Here is an 18,792-nt window from a genome sequence, read left to right as displayed (position 1 = left end):
AAGAAAGACGTTCAGAAATTACACAGGGTTTGGAACAAGGAGAAGGATTGGTGCTTTTGGTTGAGGCTGAGAACGTGGGAAGATTAGATTGAGAGCTGAGTTTTCATTCCAGTTTTTGATGTTCTGGCAAGCCATCACTGTGGAAATGCCCCCAAAGCATTTAGAGACAGGATAAGAAACACTGCTCAGAAAATAGCTCCAGACAGAATTTTTAAGAGCCACTGGCCTACAAGGAAGAGTTGTTGCAGTGAAAATGAACGTACAGTATGAGAAATGGGTAGCATGAGGCCAAGGGACCAGGTCTCAGTGAGGAGAAAGCCAGGAGGAGGTTGGGAGTGGTGGGCTGGGAGGGGAACCAGTATCCAGCTATGCCTCAGAAAGCTGAGGGGTTGCCGGACAGAGGAGTAAATCACTCAGCCTCACCTGGCCTGTCATTCTTTACTCTTAAAAGCACTTACTCACCAGTAATATTACTTGATCTTCCCAGCAGCCTGGTGAACCTGCCAGAAGACAGAACAGAGCCCACCAGGGATCTGTAAAAGTTGGTTTCTGAGCAAAGTCCTGCATATGGGCAGTGTACCGTGGGGCATCACAGTTGTTCATTGGAATATAATTTTACCTGGCAATTATTATAATTCTACTTGAGTCAGAATTTCAATAGCTTCCTTTTTCTATGCTATAATCTCTGCATTTGTGTGAGCCCACTTTTATCCCTTATATTAGTAAATACTGGGCCCATGAATTTTCTATTTTTTTTGTCTTTGCTTTGGTTTCTCTCCTAGGGTATAAAGCCAAAACACGAAATTAAACAATGGATTACTAAATAGACATTTAGAAATAGATCACTTTATGTTCAGTTAGTGACTAACAAGTAGAAAAGCATCTCCTTTGTAAAGTGGCTCTTTCTAGTGTTTGTATGACTTCCACATACATAGTCTGGCATCTGGGGTCCAAAGGGAGGTTAGTTAACACTTTTTGGTACCCTCTGCTATGAGGTGCTTTGTAGCCAGAAAATTCTGCAACTCCAAGCCAGCATCTCTAGTTTCCTTGGGATACTCATTGATAGGGGGAGAAGGGTCTGAGCTGGCTTAGGACTTATTCTAGTATAAGGAAATATCCTTTTAATTTATTGGTTGGCAGTACTAAAGAGAAAAAATGTCTTAACAGTGACTTGACAAGGTCTTTTTTTTTTTTTTTTTTTTTTTTTTAGTAAATAGAGTTTTCTCACTCTCCTGTAGTGAACCTCAGATATATCCCTTGGGAACAGGTTTTACATGCGTGAAATGGTTTGACTTTAACCACACTTGGGTCTTTGGGTTTTTTTCATCCCCAGGCAGAGACTCGCATTGCTGCATATCCTCTATGCTCCAGTACAGTATTTATTTGATTAGAAACAAAAGAATTTGCTCCTTGCACCCGTTCAGAGAGAGGTCCCCCAGGATTATCTTTTGTTCAGTAATTGGAGCGTAAGCTGAGCCTGGTTAATTTCAAAGCTTACCCCTTCCCCCCCCCCCCCCCAACACACATGTTCCCTTCCTTCTTGTGCAGTTTCTGAACTGTTAGTGGTACCTTGTATTGGGTCTGGAACAAAAAAAAGCTTGAATTGTTGAATGTTAGCTGCAACTACTGTGACATCTGCTATGGCACCGAATAGCACTGTTGGTACAGTTAATTTTAAGTTAGGGTAAGAAACAAAACTAGAAAGCTCTTCAGCTTTACAGCGCTTGTTAACACATGCACCTCCAAATTATGCATTTGGTGCTGTCACAATGAATAAAACAAAGGAAATCATGAGTTGATTTTTATGTTAGTAACATAAGTTCTTTCATTGTTATTCACTGTTCAGATACCAGTGTGTCCCTATGTTCATTCTTTTTAGTTTAGTTGGGTTTTTTGTTTGTTTTTATAAGGTGAAAATATCTGAAACATCTCAGCTCTGGGTATTTATTTAATTGGCAAAAGTTCTGATGTAAGAAATATAAGTTAATTATATGAGTTCTTTTAAAGCAACAAAGTCTGTAACTTGGTTTTGCTTCTTAAAATACAAAAATGATGATGGTAGATGAATAAGAACCTTTAAATAGCCAAATTTTACATGCAAAATAGCCAAGTTAATATTTGTATAGAAATACATTATGAAATTGGCAAATATTTAGTGTCTTTCCGGTTCTGCAGTGTAGGTGTTGGTTTTGCAACCAACAGATTGCAATCTTTGGGTTTATGGTTTTGTTTTTGAAGATGGAATGGTCTTTTTCTCTAGTTTTCTTTTGCAATATGCACCATAATGATGGCCCACCGCCTGACTGGCCTGACTTTAATCATCTGGTGCCTGGATCTTAGCTTGGTTTCATCTTCGCTTTTTTACAAGCTTTCCTGTAATTGCACAGTGGTTTGCTGCATTGAGTTTCCTTCCGTGAAATGAAAAACACATGTTAGTATTTTAATGTAGTCTTTAATTTTCAGGTTATACATTAAAACATAGAGAAAAAAATCCCTTTTGGAGTAGCACTTTTAAAAACCATTGCAGTATAATGGTAATATTCATTACTTACACATCGTATATTTTTCCTAAGTGTTGTACAAAGAAGTGACAGTTCAGCTGAGCATATGTTAATAAAAGGTCTGCATTTTCCTGTGTCACTGACAGTTTCATTGGCTGTATATTCCTGAAATGAAAATAACCTCTGTTCTATTCAAAGCTATAATTAATCTGAATAGTTACTTAAACAGTATCAGAATCTTTTAACTACTAAGAGGCCAAACATTTATGATGGTGAATTTACTGTTCTTTTGAAGGACAGTACAATTGACAAGGGCACGATGATCTGAGATGCTTCTGTATGTTGGAGCTACACATTCTGTAGACTAAAATGGCAGAATCTGTCTGCTGCTGTATAAAATCTTTTAACTACCATTTATTTTAGCATCATGGCATGTGCAAATTCCTGCTGCTCAGTTAAGAGACCAGCTTCACAACTGGTGTTACAATCTGTGGCCACAGCACTGCATCACAATGCAGCAAATGCATTTTCTACATTAACCAAACATGACAGCTGAAGCAGTTATTAACCATGCAAGATGTCGGAAGTCATCAAAAATTCACATCAGAGTAATTGCAGTGGCTTGGGTTGGGGGAAGGAAAAGTATCATAGCATTCTTTGCCTACATGTTGTCTCTCCCCCTCTTAAATCTTAACTTGGTACAGTCCGTTAACAATAAAATACCCTTCTGTAACCTATAAACTGTTACTCCCATCAGTTTGTGCTTTAAACTGACGGCTGACTTCTCTGAATCTGTGTAGAGCACAACGAATGGTGATGCTCTGTTCCCGGGGGCTGCAGTGCACCCTTTTTAAGGGGACCCTGCAATCTCATTGTCTAATTGGACTCTTTAGTGCTTCAGTCATATCAGCACTTGCAGAGGGGTCGTTCTTTTCCTTTTTCTTCTTTCTGTCTCTTTCTCCTCTCTCCTCTCTCCTCTCTCTCTTCCTCTCCCTCCTCCACCCCCAACCCTCAATTCAGGCAGTTTGGGGTGGGAAAAACTTGAGCACTGGTTCTGACAGAGCTCATACCACACGGAAGGTATGGAAGAGCTGCAAGGACCGACAGCATCGACCGTTCTGTAACTCCTTAAATTTGAGAGCTGCAGGTAGGATTGCCTATGTTTTGTAAAGAAATTAAGATAAATGTACCTGGTATGTAGAGTGACAGCACGTTGTACCTCTGAAAGGCAAAGTCTTGGTTTGTTTAAAAATTTAAGATAAATTCAAGAAGCAGTTAACTTATTTGATAGAAAAAGTACTTGATTCTTCTGAGAATTGTTCAGATTTGTGCCTTGGCATTCTAATATTTTTCTTAAAAAAAAAACATTTCTTGGGTGGGGCAGAGAGGTATTTGCTTAAAGATTTAAATAGTTGGCTATTTAGGATTTTTGCGGACTTCAAGTAGCAAGTAGTATGGGTTTTCTTTAGGGATTTTTAAAAGAGATACATATGAAGTGCACAATTCTTATATGAGGTAAAATATGAAAATAGAATTTCTTTTCTTTGCTAAAACCAGATCCTTTGATATTGTAGGTGAGTGAAAGTGTGTGTGTATGTGTGTGTGTGTGTGTAGGATGCCTTACCAAGGAATTCAGTCATTTATATTTGGTGATTAGGGGAAAAGTACTATTAGAGGTTTTTGCAATTATCTCGCAGGAAATGTTTTAGCATGCTTTAAATGAGAAGAATTAAATAGTAACACCAAAGATGGGGATTCTTAAGTATTATCAAATATTGGCAATTTAAATTAAGATAGTTACTTTTTGCTTCTTAAATTCAACCTCAAAAGAGTATGATGTGAGTCCTTTAAGTATATTTCAGATTTTTGGCATAGAGCATGTGATTTGTATAAGTGAAATGAAAACTTCCTAAGTCATGTCATTAAGCATTATCTGGAAGGTAATAAAATTATAAATGTTGCCTAGAACACCTTTAATGTCTTGATTAATACCAGAGATAAAATGCTTTTAACTCAGCATTAAAAGCAGCTTGTTTGTTGTCTTGTCTTAAAATAACAACAGAATTATCCCAAGGAATGTATTTGTATTGTGGGACCTGTAGGGTCTGGACCTCTTTCTGAAGCATAGACTTGGAAATTGCTCACCTAGTTGAAGGATTTAGTTCCCTTCGGAGGTGTGGGACTTTCTTTACTCTTAACAATAGGAAGGCTTGAGGAGCTGTCAAGTGGGAAATAGAGGAGAGCTGCTCCGGGAAGGGAGAGGAACTGTTGAGAATTTGGCTCTTCTAGGCTTTGGAGGTTTGGATTCACCCATGAGTAAGATTCCTTTAAAACTCTGACCCAGTGCAGCATTGCAAAGAATTGATTTCTGAGATGAGACAATGAGCTGTGGTTTGCATTTTGTAAAGATGGAGGAAACCTCTAACACTGACCCTGTATGGGAGATGACTCAATTATCCGTGCCTTGGTACAGTTGCAAATTATTTTCCTTTGTCTGAAGTGGGTGGATGCCAGCGCCTTCATCAGAGCTCCTTAATTTAATGTATGGAAAATGTCTCAGCCACCATTTTTAACAATTAGCTGTATCATGGTCGAGGTGAGCTGGGTTCTGAAGGCAACAGCAGGGCCATTCCATTTACGTTAGGTCTTGTGGCACAGGAGCTTTGTTACTGTAAAACTAAGAAAATAAATTTGCTCACTGTATAGGAGAGTTCTTTAGGAGGGTGGAGAACATTGCCAGAAAGAAAATGGAATCCTTTTGTCTACAGTAAGTATTTCTCATACTCATATAGCGGTGACAGGTTGAAAATTCGTCTTTGGTTGAATGGGCAAAATAGACTTTTAAGTGAACGCTGCAAACATGAAAGGTGTAACATAGAGGTTGGTGGATGTATTTTTTTATGCATGTGTTAAAAACCAGGTATGATATATATACTTGAAATACAGGTTTTATGAATGATTTTAGCACATGATTTTAATTAATTATTCATTAGTAATTTAAGTTAATGAGAAGTGTGAATTTATCTCTAGTCACGTATGGAAATGACACTTGAGAGAAAAAAGAAATCTGAATATGGTAAATTTAAAAGAGTTCAGCTTCTTTTCACTTTTAAGAACAGTGTGTTTTCCATTCCTGAAAAGAATTGCTGTATTTTAGTGTCTTCTTATTTTTTTAAGAAAATGTTTTCAGGTTAATAACCTATAATAGCTGATTAAAATACATAAGAAAAAATGTTTTGACAAAACAAGATTGTGTCCTGCAAGATCAATAGAGTGAGGCTTTCACTCTCACTCATGGGGACAATTTTTAGTGCCTTCTGCTTAATAGTTGTGACTTCAGAGCTACTTGTATAAAACTGTTTTTTGTAATTATAAGCTTATAAATCTTGATTCTTAAAATTAATTGGATTTGACCTGGGTTATTTCCTTGTTTTTTTATGCTCTTAGTAAGAGGAAACAAGTGGATTTTAACTTTGATTTGTGTGTTTCTTTTAAAGGCTGAAGAATTTTTATCTTTTAAACCCTGAAGAATTTATAGTGAGTGTATTTTACAGTAAACTATACCATGAAGTATTTGCTCAGAATGCTTTAGTAGCTGCCTCAGGAGTTGAATCTTCACAGAACTGGGTATCTGAGAATCCTTTTAACTTGATATCAAATTTATAAAGCCAACTGTTCTTCTGGGTCTTGTTGCGTTAACTGCTATTCATCCTAGTCAATGAATGCTGTTTTCTCTAATTTTAATATATGTTTGAAACTAGTGAGAGAACAGTTTTCTTCACATCAAGCTTTTCATTGACATAGGAAGGTTCAGTTGTTGTAAGCCCCGGTTAGAATCCTATAAAGATTCCATAAATCTATGATACAAATTTTAACTTTAGCATGAGAGCCTAGGTCCCAACATAATTTTTTAATCCTGAGAGGAGTGACATTTAATATATTAATTGTTTAGATATATGGTAGAATGCAAAGGGATTCTTTTCCCTTGATTCTTACAAGGTTTGCACCTTGAAATGAAGAGTTTTAGGGCAGCAAATTGGAACTCCATTTTAACTGCAGCTTTGCTTGTATAAAATCTTTGATTGGATGGCGTGGGGGGGTGTCTCAAAGCCTTTCATTGAAATTTTTAAAGTAAAATTTGAAGATCCTGGTCTTATTTCTTTTTGCTGGCTTTATAATAAAGCTGTGTGTTAAATGCTCTGGGGAGGTGGCAGACACCCAGTTTCTTCTTATTTTCTTTGCCTCCACCATGGTCTACTCAAGTTTGGCTGCTGGGAAGAGGCTCTCCTTTCTAGTACTTGCAGGGGATTCCTGAATCTCTTCAATCTGGAAGCTCTTCAGTTTTCTCATGGAATTTTAGCCTGGCCGGTAGTATATAATCAGGAGTTGGTTCTTTTTGTCACAAAAAATGTATTTGTATCAAACCTTTGACTGCTCTGGCAGCTCCATAATGTAGATAAGAAGGCATGTCAGGCAGCCGCTAGGAAACAGTCCGTGGCACTAAGATGGCAGTGAGGAAGGAGTAAAATGGCGTCACCAGGAGCACTGTGATAAGAAGTGGACCGCACGAGTTATTTTCCTTTAATCAAGTTTGAAGACAGCTTTAGGAGCCCTGCCTTGCCAATTTACAGCTACTTTTTATTGTTAGAAGATAGAAATTTTGAGATTTTTCCTGAAGTAAAGTCTTAATTAGCACTTACATCTAAATGGCTTCAAATACTCCTTTTAAGAAATTGATGGCAAATATGGTTAAAACAAAATATTTTAAATTTTATTTAAAATACAATTATCTATTTTAACAATATTTTGTATTAATACTTCTGAAATTCCTTGCTTTGTGCTTTCTTTTTCTTTTTTAGTATAGAAACTTATTCTTTCCAGCGTAGGATGGATTTTTAGAAAACAAAGGACAATATGCTTCTCTTGTATGGCAAGGTGAAACCAGCATTCCTGTGAAAATATGTTATTTGTCTCTGGTTTTTATTCTGGTTTTTTGTTGGGTTTGGTTATTTTTATATATAAAATATATGTCAGCTGCCTTCAATAACAGAGCTTATTTCTTTTGCGGTCAAGGTATGGATTATTTTGCAAATGTACTATAGTCATAGTGGCAGTGACAATGCTAATTTCTCACGTAGTCTCACTTTCATGAAGTTGGAATTTCTGGAGCTGGCCTTAGAGTCTGTGTAGTGAGATCTGTTCATCTTACAGTGAAGTAAAACAAGGTTTACTGCAGTTAAATAACTTTTCTCAAGGTCATACATCTGGAAAGCAGTTGATGTTGCCCTAAATCCGGACACCTGACTCCTAATCTGTGCTGTGCTGCGTTGTGCCTCTGTCTGCATCTGACTCCATTTCTTTCTCGTTGAGGACTTGCTGGTGACTGATGGATCTAACGGATTGAGCTTTCAGCAAAGTGTGCCTTTGCCGTAGCAACTACCTCACAGAGATGTTCCTTTTAAGCTATGCCAGAAATGACTTACTCAGCTGTGCTTGGAGTCTTCCTGGGCCCATGTGGAAGATGATAAGCATTTATAAATTTGTCATTTATAAACAAACATTTAAAAATGAGATTTATCCTGCAAGTTGAGCTTTTAGGTCCATCGTGTTGGCTTGGTCTAAAGGGTGAAGTGCTTGTCTCCTGGAATGGGCAAAGTCATCACATTCACTCTCTGTGAGCTGGGTTGGAGCTGGTTGAGGGGTCCAGAAGTGCAGAGCCCAGTAAGAATGGACAGGGTGAAAGGGTTTAGCTCCCTGTAGGTTTTGGGAAATTTGTATTTGAAAAATGATCTTACCCGCTGTCCTGTTGCTTGTATTTGCCACTCCAGCTAAGGAATGTTTCGTGCTTTCTACACCTGTGGTGACAGTGGTGAGTGGTGCATTCTGCAGTATTCCTCAGCTCCGACAGGGTAAAGTCAAAATGTTTCCAAACTTAATTAAGGTTTTAGAGAGTGTGAAATTACATATACCATTAGCAGAGGAATGCCTTGACAAATTCGTTGAAGATCACATGAAGTTCTAAAAGGAGAGCTTTCTTTTTTCTTTTAGTAGTAGTCTCCCAAACAAATACATTTTTGAAAAAAGAATTTCTGAATAAGAAGAAACTGCAGCAAAACTAGCACTCTTTTTTCTGTGACAGATCGGTGGTGATTGGTGCTCCAATGCCATCAGCATAAGCGTTGCTGCATAGCAGGAGGAGCTGCGATTTTCAGCTGCGGTGTAAATGACTGACACGGCGCACCAGCAGGGAATTAATGTGAGACGTAGTTCCCAAACATTGTCCTGACTAACAGGCTCCTTGTGCCTGCTAAGTAGAAGTCTGAGGCTTAATCCTGAGCATTGTAGAAACCAGCCTGGCAAAAGCTGCTTGGCTCCCACCTGACTGACTCCGAGACATACCCTCTGCTATCCTTTCCTGCTGTGACTCCCAAATCTTGCTTTTGTTTCCTTTTCCAAAGGGAAAAATGCACTAGATCTGACAAAACTGGGGATCTCTGTGTGTATCTTTTTATAATACAGGATTGCTTTAGTGGGTTCTTTTAGGGTGTGTTTCGGGGGCTGTGGGAAGGGATGCTGACCATGATAAAGGCCATTATTGATGCGTTCCGATTTTATACTGCAGTGCGGTTTTATACCCAAAGTTCTTTGGATGTGGACTAATCCATCTCCAAGATGGAAATCAGGTCCCTAAAGACATACTGAGACATTTTTATCATCCCCTAATGTATTTTCCTTATCTTTCCATCACCCTAGAGTGACTATGGGATTAATATTTTTTAGATTTATTCACCTTGGGGTGAGGAAAGGGTTCTGCTGCAGCTCTTTGAAGCCAGACATACTTCAGCACATGGTTAATATTTGCAGAACTAGATTGAAGAAGTTTTCTCTTCAGAATCCTTCCCTTTCTTGTGTCTCCAAAGTTTAGCCTTAGCAAGTGTGCTGGGCATTTTGGTATGGTTGGGGAAACGAAATAAAATGCTCAGAGTTGTCCTTGCTTTTTCTCTTGGGGCCACCTCAGCAGTCTGAGAGCAGTTGGCTGGCTGCCCTTTCTCCCTCCCTGGATTTCTAGTGCTCCTGCTTTCCTTGTCCCCAGCAGAGGCCCCTCCACCACATCATGGCACACTCTGCTGCGTCACGGTCCTTCTCACTTGAATGTGAGTGCTGACCGGCCTGTTTTTCTGGAAGTGGTGAGGTGGCGGTACTGAGCAACTCACATTCCTCTCCCCAGCCCTCTCGTGACCAGCAAAGGAAAGTTGCTTATACACTCTTGAAAGGGTATCGGAGGGCTTTATTGGATTGGGGAAGAGAGGGGGTTCTGCTAAAAATCATTTTTTTCTCCACTAGTGCCTAAGTGGCCATCATTTATTATTTTACTTATTTATATTATGCCCTTAATTAAACTTGTTCCCACTCTGTACAAGTGTCCAGAGCCTTTCCGTAACTGAGCTGGATAGACTGTTTTCCTTCCCAGGATGGCCAGAGAGAGAACTAGCTGATAACAAAAATGCCCCAGGGCCTCTAAAAGGGATAGCACTGGCTTTGCAGCAGTAGCACAGAGATTTAAATGGCCTTGTCATCGCCCACATCAATAGCCCCAGCTACTCGGGAGGCTGAGGCAAGAGGATCGCTTGAGCACAGGAGTTTGAGGTTGCACTAAGCTACGATGACACACTGAACTCTACCCAGGGCAACAGAGTGAGACTCTGTCTCCAGAAAAAAAAAAAAAAGTGGCCCTCCCAGGGATGAGGTCCTTAACCTTGGCCTTCCTCTCTAAGTGCAGCGACCCGATGTGCCAAGCAGCCCCAGCTCTATGCCTGGGTGATAGGAAGAGGTATCTGGTAGCTATGTGCCTACACTATGTCGACAAGGAGGTGTGCCATGCATCTGTGCACCCCTAACTGCCCTACCAAAGGAGTGGCATGTCCCCATTCTTGCAGATGACTTTTTCTTTAGCTTTCCCTTCTGGATCATGATGAGTCCCACGTCTTACTTTCTTTTTTTATACAATGCTGAAATCTTTGAAGTTGGGCTTTTGTTATATGGTGATTTTTTTCTATTTTGTGGGGGGTGGGTAATAGGGGGCTCTGTAAAAGGCAGTTAAGGAGACTTATATTAGTGGCTTTCTCAAAGGCCTGTGGCTTTCGCAAAAGCCAAAGGTGCAGATGGACTTACTTCATAGCTGTATTGGCACGCCCTTGAAGAGACCAAGCATGCCAGTATACTTTGGTAAAAATGTTGCCTGTAAGGCCCTTTGCTGGTCCAGGAAGAGGCACTGCCCCATGCCATGTATCCTTGGGTTTTGAACCTCCTGTGCACATTGAGTTCTCTTCCACCTGTGAGAATTTATAGACTATCTTGAAAACCAATTTGATTCGTGGGGGCAAGTAATTTGTTTTGCCTTAATGGACTCAAATCTATCACATAATTGTGTGGCACTTTTTTTAGCCCAATAGCAGAAACCCTGTACAAAGTGGGACCCAGCAGTCTGACAGTGACAGATGGCCTGGTGCCTGCTCAGCACCATGTTATATCGCCAAGGTCTGCCACCTGTGGCTCCAGAGATGCCTGCAGCACCGATGGATCTGCTGAGCCGGCAAATGGTGGAACTCCACAGTCACTCTTGCAGCGTCTGCTGCCACCTGCTGAATGAGAGCGGCTAGGCTTTTGCATAAATGCATAGTGAGAAATCATTTAACAGCATTAAAAACATATTACAGTTGGCAAATGTCAGCTCTGCCCGCTTAGCACTGCTTTCTGCAGGGGTATTTTTGAAGTTATGTATGCAATCTGTGAACAAATGATTTAAAGTATTAAAATTTTTGTAGAAAACAAGCAGTGGGACTTGTTGGAGAATAAACCCTGGAGTTGCTATTTAGTCTTTAGTTCTTACAGAAGGAAATTCAGTCTCTCATGGGCCTTGTAAGCTGACATTTTATGTGTTCTTAATTTATTGCAGTAATAGTGCTCTAATAAAATAAACAAACATGCTCTAAAACCTTATGGAGGTTCCCCAAATCTTGAAAATGCCCAAATTTAAGAATTTCTCTGTTTATTTTCTGTGCTTTATCAGTAATGAACATCTCTTTTCACTTGACAAAATCCCGGAGGCATTCTCAGCATAGGCAACACAGAAGGAAGCTAATGAAAAGCATGTCCACACCATCTGATGAGCCCAGCGGCTGGCTGGCCGGTGCTGGCAGGATTTCTGTTGTGCTCATCTGAAAACAGTCTCTCACTTCATCCTTCCTCATTTTCTCCATAAGTAGGAATTTTTTGCCTTTGTAAAAGTTTCATCTAAGAGAAAGTTTCAGAAGAGGTCATTTGTTCAGAAGTAGGGAAGAAGGTTTGGGAGAGGTGAAGGAAAAGTAGATACGTTACTGAGAATGAGCTGAAGCAAAACAACGGATATAATTCTCACTCTGTGTTTATGGAATTTGCACACTTCTTCGTTGCGCTAAATAAAGTACTAATGAATGTTTACCAGTACTTGTTGGAATTCTTGTTTCATCTTTGAGAAGATCCTTTAGTGATTATTTTTTAAGTGTATTCTTTGATCTGCTTTAGTTTTTTTACTACTTCATTGCCTTCCTAGCTGTTGCTTGTGTCTTGGCAATGTATTTTTCAACGACCATGACCATTCCCAATGCCACTGCTCACTTTGTGTTAATATTATTTTGAATTGGCATGTTGGTTACAGATTTTCTATTAATTTGTATATATTCTATGTATTAAATGAGAGATGATACAAGATATTTGTAGTACCCACCTTGTATTTTTGCGTATATTTTTGAGATACTTGGGAATAGTAAACCTTTAAATTGTGAAAGTAAAGAAAAATTTACTTCTCGTAAATGTCCAGTCTGCTGTGGGTGCCTCACTTTAAATTTTGACAAGGTGGATTACCAGTTGGTTTATTTAAGGGAAAGAGACATGGAGTAGTCCTTGGTGTTTTGAGGGCCATGTGAAAATATGGCTGTTGCTTTGTGGGACCAACTTAGACTCTTATTATTTATTTATGTTTGTATTTATATTTAATGTATATGTTCTTCAATTCAAATTATTGAATATAACTTTTCAACAAATCACTTATTTGTTGTAGATGAGAAGGAAAGAACTGTGAATGAATCAATATAAGCTTTTTTTTTTGCCATCTTACTTTCCTGGCTAAAGTGGATACTGAAATTTTTCTCACAGAGACCCTTATTTTTTGTGGTTTTCACTTTTGGAAAGCAAATAAGCTAAGAGAATTTGGCCATTTGGCAAAACCAAACATCCTTTTGCCCACTCTCCTTTTCCACAGAAGGAATTAGCTTCCATGTATATTCTGAAACCCAGAATCTGTGTGGTGATTAAAAATAAGGTGATTTCATGCCCATCTTTCTTGACCTGAGCCATTTAAGGGCCACCTTGGCTGCTGGTCCTCGAGATGTGACAGCACATTTGATAGGAGAATCAACTTACCTTGAGGTTACATTCTGGGTTGTTCTCAGCCAGTGCAAGAAAGACAAGCACGTCCTCTGTCAAAGATGAAACTGGTGGCTGGAGATACTGCTTGGACAGATGTATGGTGTTTATTGTTTCACAACAATAATAGTAATAATATTTTGGAACACTATGGAATTGACCTCTAAATCAGTGATTTCAAGCTTTTTGGACTGTGACTCATACATACAAATATATAGAAATAAAATACATAGAAATAAATATATATAATTGAAACAAAAGTTTCACAAAACAATACCCATACCACATATCTCTATTGCATTTTATTTCATTAAAAAATGTTAGTTGATTTCATGATGTCTCATTCCTCCCCTATGTGAAGTGGGGCTGGAGGGGGGAAGGAATAAATATGTAAGCATGAAATATCTGTTTATCCCACCTTGATTTGCTGTGTTGAGAGACAGTACGATAGAGTGGAGAAGGGTAAATAAGGGGTCACAAAATTGGGGTTCTCAATCTGAGCTTTGCTACTTATGAACCAGGTCATTTCAACATGGAACCCCTCCAAACCATTTCATATAACTTGCTCTACTTTTAAACCTCTGTTAAAGATTACCTTTAAAAGTACGATCCAGTTAAGTAGTATTGAGAGGCAATAGCATTGGGTTAAAAGTGAGAGCTAGAACCAGATGTTGTAACACACTTATGCCTGCCACAAAGTAATCACCATTTAAATGTTTGCTGTTATTAGTACTGCTATAAGTATTAATATTTGCTGAGCCTCAGCTCCATCATCTGTAAAAGAGGTCTAATCTGATAAAACAAATTTAAGGATATTTTTCTCTCCTCCTGGGCTTCATCCCTTTAAAGAGAGAAACTTTTCTTTACTTTCACAATTTAAAGGTTTACTATTCCCAAGTGTCTCAGAAACAATTGGTCTCGAGAGTCAGAACTATGTTTGAATCCTGCCTGTGCATCTTCCTGGTTAGGAATCTTTGGTCAAGTTATTTAATATTGAAACCTCAGTTTCTTACCAGTGAAATGGGGTGGAGGGAGGGGTGTGGGAGAGACTGGGGTGATCTTGTCTATTCTTTTATATTGTTAAAGGATTAGCAGTAATGTCTCTGAATTGCCTAGAGCAGTGTCTGGCCCTTAATTGCTTCCTGAATGGGAACTATTATGTGGTATAGGAAGCTGGAAACCAAAACACATTCAAGGGGCCAGTTAGAAGAGGATCTGTTTCCAGGACTCTGGCAGTGAGGAGCAGTTACAGACGAGGAAGTCATGAGTAGTCTGCTTACTTAGCCGGCCTGCAAGTGTTTGTGGGGCGTTCTTTACTGAGTGGACCAGCAGTAGAAGGGTTGGGGGGGTGGCGCTGAGAGCAATTACAAAGTGCTTGTTCATGAGATCAAGGGATACCAGTGATGGGGTGCTCTGAGGATCATAGTTAGACACTGGCATCTCAGAGCAGGAGGTGAGCTCTTGGGGCCTCTCTGTGCCCAAGGGGCTTCAGCATGGCAGGGAGCTCATTCATGCTTCACGCCCCAGCTCCCCTCTCCAGAGAACCCATTTTCCAGTAAGCTCTGCAAGTACTCTCCGGGGTGAGGACACAGAGATGCCTCACAGGAGGAGCTGGAAGGAAAGGAAACACACAGGTAGAAAGGGGAAGTCAAAGAAGGGATCTGTGGGAAACCTGGGCCGAGGTAGGAATGTTTCTACCCAACTTTTTAGTTCTTTAGTTCCTGTGGGCTGTTGCTTTTCCTTGAGGTGTGTGTGCTTTAAAAGAAACTAACCACCACTAGGCGGCACACAGATCTCAGTGCTATTTTGACTACAAATTGTTACTTTTAAGATTCTTTTTGCAAGATAGGCCAGTATTATGTTGTTTTTAAAAATAAAATGTGATGTGTAACCTATTTTGTCGTTTCATTTTAGAAGGGAATAAAGGATGAAAAATTAAAATTCAGAATTTATTTTGTGGGCTGTTTATTATAGAGAAGGCCCAATTTTTGAGATACATGATGATTTTTTTTGAGGTATATAATGGTTAATAGTATTTGTTCATATGGGGGTGAGGTCTAAGATTTGACTCTCACGCACAAATGCATCATTTAATGTATTGAGGTTTTTAAAATATAACTTTATAAAGACGGGAGTTATCTGCTCTAAAGCAGTAATATCTTTTCTTTTTTTCTTAATTTCTGTTTGAAATTTCATCTCTTAGAAATTGGGGGTTGTGTTTCTTGCAGAATATTATTTTGCTTTTAAACAGATGTGTCTGATTATTGCTTTGCACTTGTGTCTTAATTGTGTGTGTGAGAGAGAGATGTGGATGTGGTTGCAGTGAAAAGACTGGGGTGGGCTGGTCATTGACTAGGAAGAGCAGAGGAAGCCCAAAGGGGGGCAGCAGAACATCTGACTTAACCCAGACACCTCCATCACTACCAAAAAGAAAAAATTAGACTAGGCCTTGTCAGGCAGTGGCTGTCTCTCCACCCCCAAACGTGGCTTGTTTAGACAATCAGCAGCTTAAGGGCAGCCACAAAAAGGTGCAGCAGAGCACAATCTATGTCACCCTTTGCTAGGGAGCATGAATGATTGGCAATAGTTGCATAGCTTTGTTTTTAAACTGTGACACCAAAGGCTTTAGCTTTAGTCATCGAAGACCCCTCACGAAAGGGAATTCATAGCAAAGGTTTGTTGACTGGATGAAATCATTTGCTGTGAAGGGTACAAACAAGGCCCATTAAAACTTTGGGCATCATCTTGTGTCTGGCTCCCCTGCGATGGCCAGAGGCAGGCACGTGGTGACGGGCTGCCAACTTCTGAATGGACCCCGTGGGTTCTTTGCTTTATGACCTCTAGTTTATTGAGGTCATTACGTTATTAGGCAAGTGAACCCCAGCCCCCCCACCCCGATTATCAGTACACATATTTGGAGCAGTCTTTGTGTTGTGTTTTCAGAGATTGCCCTGAGGAGTCTTTATGAGGAGACGTTTTGCTGGGCCTGCCAGCCATTGTCCCTGTCCATCCCAGTGCACTTCCCAGGTAGGGGTGTGACAGCAAATGTGGGGGAGTCATGGGCAAATACGTAAGGGAGCTGGAGAATCTATGAAGATTAGTAATATTTTATTTAAATTTATATCCCGGTATTATCCTGTCCTCTTCCCTCGTTTTTTAAAAAGACTGTTTGAATGGAACACAGTCCTGTGCTGTGTAATGAAATTTTGGTCAAGGACAGACCAAGTATGTAACAGTGGTCCCATGAGATTATAATGCCATATTTTTACTCTACCTTTTCTATGTTTTGATATGTTTAGATACACAAATACCATTGTGTTACAGTTGCTTACAGTATTCAGTACACAAGCGTACTGGACAGGTTTGTAGCCTAGGAGCAATAGGCTGCACTACATGGCCTAAGTGTGTACTAGGCTATACCATCTAAAGCATCTTAAGTGACACATGACTGTATACTAAAACATTACAGTTGTTAAAAATGTAATAAGTGATCAAGAACTAATTAACTATGACAGTAAGTTTCCAGTACAAGAAAGCTGTCAAGTGTGTTTTAATTTAGCTTGTCATTTTAAAAATTTTCGCAGAATTCTTTGTGTTATATTTCTTCAAAGTTTCTTTAAAAAGCAAAAACATGATTCTGAAAAAGCAGGTCATTTTAAACACGGTTATAAATGCACCAGTAGTGTGCTTAACATGCTTGTGCCTTGCATGGGAGTATAGGTGGATCTGATGTGTAGGGTAACTTGAATTCTTCCATGTTACAGCTAGACTTTGATCTCTAGTTGATGGATCATCTTCCTTGTTCCTACTCGACCCCCATTCTCCAAGCTTTGGAAAAGAAACTCCACCCTTGTATAAAGGGCGAGGTATTAGCATGGAAGCCCAGTCTGTGTGTCTGCGTGTGTGTCTGTCCGCTGCTGTGGCTGTCAGGACAGTGTCTTGCCTTCCTTCCCACCAGATCTCAGCTCAAGTAAATAAGGACAATGAACAGCAGCAAGGAGGTCACCCTGGGCATCTGTTTTGTTACTGGTAATCACCATTAGACCTAAATCTAATCAATTCTAATAGAACTATGTGTGTTGAGCCTTGGGGCAAGAACTTGATTACATTATCTTATTGCTGCGCATGAGTAAACTGAGGTATAGAGAGTTTGAGTGACCTGACTAAAGTCCTGCCTTTAGTAAATGGAGGCACTAGGATTTGAAACTGTCACATTTCAAAGCCTTTCCTTTCAGCCATTGTGTTATTTATTGTATAGTTTTCATTTTGCAGGTGTTTAACCTGTGCATGTTAAACTGGATTTGTAGACTATCTCTTCACCTCACCTATATTAAACAAGCAGTGGATGTCATCAGACCTGAAATAGGGAGTGCACATGGCAGAACCCTGGAAGCAATGTGCAAATAAATGATGTTTAGGGTTTCTCAGCCATTGGCAAATAAATGAATAGCACCCAGCCAAGTAGGCGGTGATGGTGTCTTCCATGTAAGGAAGAAATCGAAGGATTAATTGAAATCAGCAAAGAAATATAGACTAAGGAACAGTTAGAGGAGCTGTGAATGACCACGTAGCCAAAGCAGTGTGTGTAATACGAACCATTTAGGAATTTTGAAGGATGGTCTTGACTGTTCACTTTTTACATGTTGACGGCACATGGGACTCCCCACTACTGTTTCATAGGGTCTTTATCTTCTAACAATCATGTGCTCCTAGATGGAAAGAAACTGGGAAATATCTGTAAGAATTATTTACTTTGATGTTTTCGAGTTGAGAGAATTTTGTAGGATGGAGGTGGGCAGAGTAGCAGATATCGTTATGGTTATTTTTTTGTCCTATAGTATACTTTTGATTATTTGAAGGTTAATTTTAACCTAAATTGTGCTCATCTTTTTCCCCTTTCACAGGGCTTCCTAAAGAATGAGAAGGACAATGCCCTGCTGTCTGCCATTGAAGAGTCCCGGAAGAGGGTAAGAAAACGAACCAAAATGTAGATGTATATAGTTACGAGGGCAGCAGTATATACCAAGGGAATGCAGGTTCTGGAAGCTGGCGTCTGTGTTCCAGGCCCAGCTCTCTCCTACTGTAGAAAGTTCTTCAGGAACCATGTTTGAGCAAAATACCATGCTTGTAACTGTGTATGTATGTAGTGACTGAAATGCATCTGAGACACTGGACTGGACAGTTAATTGTTAAATTAATGTTAAAATGGAAGGCCCAGAATGTTTTTTGGTTTCATTACTTTATAAGTGGTATTTTGGTTTGTACTGAATCACCAGTTCAGAAAAGAAATGATGATCATTGATAATTTCCCACAACTTCTTTTCCTTTTATTATGCAATATGGCTGTGCCACCTTTTATATTAAAAATTTCTCCAAGTCTTCAAAAAAAAAACACAAAACCTAGCTCTGTGCTTGAAAAGATGGTAAATAAGTCAGCCAGAGCAGCTACTATATGTGCAGCAATATTTTGCAACAAGCATTCCTGCAAGATGCTCAAAGGTCATTTACTAACATGTGAGTTGTCGCCATTTGTTTCCAATAAGAATCAAAAGATCAAAACCTTTCCAAAACATCCCCTCACAGAGAAGGAGATTTTCAGGCCACTGGGGTCTTTTGGGGAGGGAGGAGAAAGGTTAGGTATCCTGTGGATTTGGTTCTAGAAGGGCAGCTTTCCTCAGGCAGGAGGCTGGCAGAGTCCATGCTGTCTGCTAGCAGTGTCTCTCTGCAAAGGGAGTAGGCATGAGGGGAGACCTCTGTTTTGCTGTTTACTTATTTAACCCTTGATGTAACAAGTGAAATGTACTTAGGTATCATTTGTATAATTTAA

General features: G+C 39.6%; 1 protein-coding gene across 1 annotated transcript in view; it reads left to right on the top strand.

Moving 5' to 3' along the window:
* The window catches only part of NUP93 (nucleoporin 93), a 91,869-nt gene that overhangs the window by 38,110 nt on the left and 34,967 nt on the right, over positions 1-18,792 (top strand). Inside the window, exon 4 of the mRNA XM_045533682.1 lies at positions 17,870-17,932. Coding sequence (XP_045389638.1) covers positions 17,870-17,932 — 63 coding nt within the window. The remainder of the gene's footprint in view (positions 1-17,869; positions 17,933-18,792) is intronic.

The sequence above is a fragment of the Lemur catta genome, chromosome 20 (assembly GCF_020740605.2).
Source record: "Lemur catta isolate mLemCat1 chromosome 20, mLemCat1.pri, whole genome shotgun sequence".
Classification (NCBI taxonomy): domain Eukaryota; kingdom Metazoa; phylum Chordata; class Mammalia; order Primates; family Lemuridae; genus Lemur; species Lemur catta.
This window is presented reverse-complemented; position numbering and strand designations above follow the sequence as displayed.